This window comes from Trichechus manatus, unplaced genomic scaffold (genome assembly GCF_000243295.1).
Source record: "Trichechus manatus latirostris isolate Lorelei unplaced genomic scaffold, TriManLat1.0 scaffold00103, whole genome shotgun sequence".
Taxonomy (NCBI): domain Eukaryota; kingdom Metazoa; phylum Chordata; class Mammalia; order Sirenia; family Trichechidae; genus Trichechus; species Trichechus manatus.
In genome coordinates, this window is record NW_004444039.1 from 7,765,192 (window position 1) to 7,770,724 (window position 5,533).

The 5,533-nt window shown below is 37.6% G+C and overlaps 1 protein-coding gene across 1 annotated transcript in view; it reads right to left on the minus strand.

Annotated features, from left to right (window-relative positions):
• The window catches only part of NUP153 (nucleoporin 153), an 80,107-nt gene that overhangs the window by 39,401 nt on the left and 35,173 nt on the right, over positions 1-5,533 (minus strand). The window contains exons 8-9 of the mRNA XM_023737491.1: positions 4,008-4,011; positions 3,689-3,867 (exon numbers count right to left, since the gene is read on the minus strand). Coding sequence (XP_023593259.1) covers positions 3,689-3,867; positions 4,008-4,011 — 183 coding nt within the window. The remainder of the gene's footprint in view (positions 1-3,688; positions 3,868-4,007; positions 4,012-5,533) is intronic.

A 5,533-nucleotide genomic window follows, 5' to 3' on the forward strand; every position in this document is an offset into this window, starting at 1 on the left:
GACAGGAGGGGAACAGGAAAGCTGGTAATAGGGAACTCAAAGTTGAGAAGGGACAGTGTTGACATGTCGTGGGGTTGTTAACCAATGTCATAAAACAGTATGTGTACTGACTGTTTAATGAGAAACTATTTGTTCTGTAAACCTTCATCTAAAGTACAATTTAAAAAAAAAAGGAACTAGAAATCATCTATCTAAGACCAAACGGTCAAAAATCACTGTAACGCAAAGGTGAGAAGGTGAGGGAGCAGGGAAAGTAGAGCCCTGGAAATGCTACAACCCGAACGGGATGAATGAGAATGATGACACAGTTTGAAACGTGTAACCAACATCGCTGAGTAATCTGTATGGAAACTGTCAAATGGGAATCTCATTTGCTATGTAAACTTTCACCTCAGATACAATATTTTTTTAAAAAAAGGGAGCTAGGGCTTCTTGGAGAAGTGGCTGATTATATGGCTGGATGGCTATGGCAAGAAATGTACAAGATGAGCCTGGATTATTTTATAAGATCAAAAAGCAACAGTGTTCGAAATATGAAAAGGATACAGTAAAAGGACACAGAAACCAGTCTGAAGGCCAAATCGGGAACAATTTGAGCATCCAAAGAAATAATGTTAATAAAGAATTACAACCTAATGAATACAAGAATTCAAGTTAATACAAAAACATAAATACATAGATAAGTGAATACATAATTAGAGAAAAACTCTTCCTTTCAACAGAATGCCAACTGACGTAGAAGGAACGATCAAGGTAGAAAACCATCAAGCGGCAACCTACAAAAAACGGATTCAAGCAAGAACCATCAATAATGCTAAAGCTAGTGGGTGGAAGGGATATTTATATGCTCACGACAATATTTATTAATTACAAAAAGTAAAATAGCAGCTTTACCCTGGAGAAATCATACAGGCACCACATTAACTAATGATCGCACTGGTATGATTTGCTAAGAAGAGCTCAGCATCTCCTCTTCGACATTACTGCCCAAAGCACGTAACTGGAAGCTAATACAGTCCTGAGAAAACATCACAACACCCCAAGGGAAAAACGGTATACAATAATTGGCTTGTACTCTTCAAAAACATCAGTATCACGAAATATAAAGAAAACACAGTTGTTGTTCTGGACTAAAGGAGACGAAAGAGACCTGACAACTAAGTGCAAGATGTGAGCTTGGATCTTCTTTCTGGACAAACGGCACCAGCGAAATGATCTGTAGATTACAGTACTGCAAGTGTTAAGTTCCTGGTTTGGTAACTGTTGGGGAATTACGTAAAGGAATTCCTTATTTGTAGGAATACAAAGAAGTAAATGTAGTAAAATGTGGAGATCTTGGAATTTTTCTTGCAAGTTCTGTAAATCTGAAATTACGTTAAAAAAATTTAAAGGTCCAATTAAAAAGTATATACGGAAAGAGATAAAGCAAGTTCGGCAAAATGTTAACAACTGGTGAATCAAGATAAAAAAGTATACGAGTAGCCACTATTATTTTTTCAACTTTTCTTTAAAATTTTTCAAGAAACTGAGCTGTTATAACAATCGAACAAGATTAACTACAAGATGCAGTCAGTAAAATGCTATGTGAACACAATAAACATTTATGAATTTAGTCAAACGATACCACAGGAAAACAGACAAACCCAGAATGTAGGACATTTTATAAGACATCTGTCCTGGTGGTCTTGTCAGAAACCAGTTCTACTCCTAGGTATGTACCATCCAAGAAAAATGGAAATGTTATGTCCACATAAAAACCAGTCCCACTCCTAGGTATGTACCACCCAAGAGAAATGAAAACACTATGTCCACATAAAAACTCACACACAAATGTCCAAAGCAGCATGATTACAGTCCAAGAATGAAAGCAACCAAAATGTCCACCACTGGATGAATAAACAAAATGTAGTCTATTCACACACGGACTATTATTCATCAATAAAAAGGAATGAAGTATTAATACACGCTACAACGTGGATGAACCTTGAAAACATTAAGCTAAGCGCAGAACAGAACTTCAACTTCTCATGGACTCCAGACTTTCTGGAGCCATGGAGGCTGGCGAAACCCCTAAAACTACTGTCCTCAGATAATCTTTAAACCTTAAAACCAAAAATATCCCAAATCTTCTTAAAACCAAACAGTCTACGATTAGCTAGTAAAAAATGTCTGCCTTGAGCATGATGCTCTTTTAAGAACTATCTATATGGGATCAAAGTGACAACAGCAACTTGAAAGATTAGACAGGAACCTTAGGGGGCAATGAGTTTATGTTAACGGGAGGAACAAGTCAGAAAAGGGGGGTGGGAATCAGTGTACAACGTGAAGAACGTAATCAATGTCACTAAATAGTACATGTAGAAACTGTTGAACTGGCGTATGTTCTGCTGCGTATATTCTCAACAACAACAAAAACCATTATGCTAAGTGAAAGAAGCCAGTCACAAAGGGCCACAGACTGTATGATTCCATTTATATCAACTGTCCAGAACAGGCAAACCTGTAGAGACAGAAAGATCAGTGGTTGTCAGGGTCTTGGGGAGGAGAGGAGGGGTAGGGGAACGAGTGACTCTAATGGGTACAGAAGGAGTGACTGCTAATGGGTACAAGAGTTTTGGGGGAGAAGTGGTGATGAAAATGTTCTAAAATTGATGGTGGTGATGGCTGCACAACTCTGTAAACACAGTAAAAACCACTTTAATTGGTTGTATAGTTGATATGTAAATTATATCTCAATAAAACTATTTAAAAAAACAATCAGTGTGGCAGGGTAGGAGTGACGCCTCGAAAGACGAAACCAAGAGCAATGTATGAATCTTGCTTGGATCCCGGCTCACAGAAACATCTGAATGTGAACTTCCTGTTGTTGGTTGCCATGGAGTCTATTCCGACTCCTGGCGAACCCATGCGTGCAGAGTAGAAATGTTCCTTAGGGTTTTCAAAGCTATGACCATTTGGAAGCAGATCAGGCCTATCTTCCAAGGTGCCTATGGATGAGTTTGAACCACCAACCTTTTAAGCTAGTGGTCATACTATTAACGGTCTGTGCCCTCCAAAAACTCCACGAATACGGAGCAGACCCATAACCAAAACCGTTGCCGTACAGTCGCTCCTGACTCACAGCGAGAGGAGAACTGCCCCACAGGGTTTCCAAGGTTGTAAATCTTTAACGGAAGCAGATTGCCACATCTTTCTCCTGTGGAGCAGTTGGTGGGTTCCAACCACTGACCTTTCAGTTAAGGGCCGAGCACTTGACCACTGTGCCAGCAGGGCTCCTTATACAGCTCAGATAGTAATAGGAGGAATTAACACGAACTTCCCCAGACACGGTAATACACAAGGAAGCACTCAGAAGATACGTGCCACAGCACACACGATGAACAGACACTTAGGACACTGACTTTCAGACCGTTCAACAGCAACAAACAAAACACACAGAGAAGGCAAGCCTGGCAACATTATTTAACGTATGTAAGTAACGCTGACTAGCAAATACCAATTTAGAATGTGATCAACTGAACAGCGATTTTCAAGGCCTATCAGTTCACAATCACAATCAACAATTAAAAAACGGTCTGCATCATCCAGCTGCTTGAATGCAATCGTAGACGATGTCTGTGTCTTACATTGTTTTTTATTCATTCTAGTCAACAGTCAAAGACCCTGCGAAAACAAAACGCATACTCACATTGTGCTTTTTCTCTACTCTTTGATTAGTCTTCCTCGATTCACCAGATGGGGTCAGAGATGGTTTGAAATAAACGGTTCGATTTGTTGCTACGGAAACTGGCTTTGGGGTCACGAGTCTCTGAACAGGGGGATACTGAGAGTGCACCTTACAGGTAAAGAGAAACCAAAGTTTTATCACTTACACGCCAGTGACACGTATTTAAAACCTACCTGACACTAGTGAGCATGACCTAGAAAAACAGCCAGTAGATCAAACAAGTGCTGAGGAAAAGCTGACAGTAATCCAACCAAGAGCACACAGCAGTTTATTGATTTACACTCCTAGACAGGTAACTCTAAGAGTTTCACAGATAACCAGGCTCAATGACTTTTCACACACACTTGTCTCACACACACACGATGGGAAATATATTCAAAACAGCTCTACAAATCTAAGCTTTTATAGATGGAATTTTAAATATTAACTAAAATTGATTACATTTTCCCCAAATTACTATCTAAACTTTCTTCAGCTGCAAATTAAAATATTTTTAAAGTAGTAATGAAAGCACTTAATTCTAAAAAAAATGTTAGCAAATCTCCTTCCAAGTTGATTTTCCCCCATTGGTTATTCAAAACAAAACAAAAAACCTTACAATTAAAGTCTAACTGTTAAAAACTGTAAGACTCCCAGACTATGAAACGAACTGGCCTTATTACCTAGTTACACAAGTGTTTTGTCAACGGTCCCTTGCTACACTGAAACATAGTAAAAATCCTGTTAGAATAAGATGACTACAGTCAAGAGCTTCTGCTCTGTCCAAAGATTATAACACTATGAATAGAGTCCTTTCACTCACCAGCAGCTGTGAACAGCATTGGTTTCCAGACAAAGTCTCTGTATAGTTACTAGCTCTTCCCTAAATCCTCATCACAAGTGTGACCCTACAACTCAATGAGACAGTCTATTTTGTAGACTATTCTGATTACATCCATGCAACATGAACTACAATATTGTATTCTGGCCTTTATGTCTCTTAACACTCATGAATAAATTTTATTCATACTGTAATCAGTTATTAATAAAATTATTGATGAAAATGTATTTAGATTGCAGGAATTTTTTAAATTTACCTTTTTTCCAACAATCTGATATAAACTCAGTCTAAGAAAAGCAGCTAACAACTTAAATTAATCCCATCACAGCAGCTAGTAATGAATTGCCTCTGGCCTGATTACAAATTTCTAGGCAATTCTAAAAACTGTAAAGCTACTCTCTTCTAAGAAAAAACTAATTTTAGCTTTCTTTTCTGCACTAGACTGTCAGTAAGAATAATTACAATTTACCAGTATTCTATATACAGTTCCCATAATTAATTCATAGACTAAGATACTTCTAATCAATTACCTTTAGGGAACTTGGTGTTTTAACAGATGCTTTCAAAAGTCAGCATCTAGGAATCTGCTCCCCTAAAGGATACTTTTAACTAGTCACAAATATAAGTAACAAAAAAGATACTTCTTTTAATTATCAAGCATTTTGTTTTTATTTTTTCCAAAGTAACCTCCAAAGCTAATTTTAACCAAATAGAACACACTAACAGGGCATCAAGATGTAACCTACGTTATTTTTTATTAAACCTAGCATCTTGGAACAGCATCTTGGCTGACTGATGGAAGATGTGCCAATATGAAATTCTGTTACACAGTTTTGATATACTGTTGGTTAATGAGGAAAGGTTACAAAGATGGCTATGTTCAATAAGGACTTTAACTCACTAAACTTCTAATTACTAAACATGTCAAAGCTTCATTCACTTCTATTTTTATTTTTGAAAAGGTAGGAGTCACCCATAAAGACTGT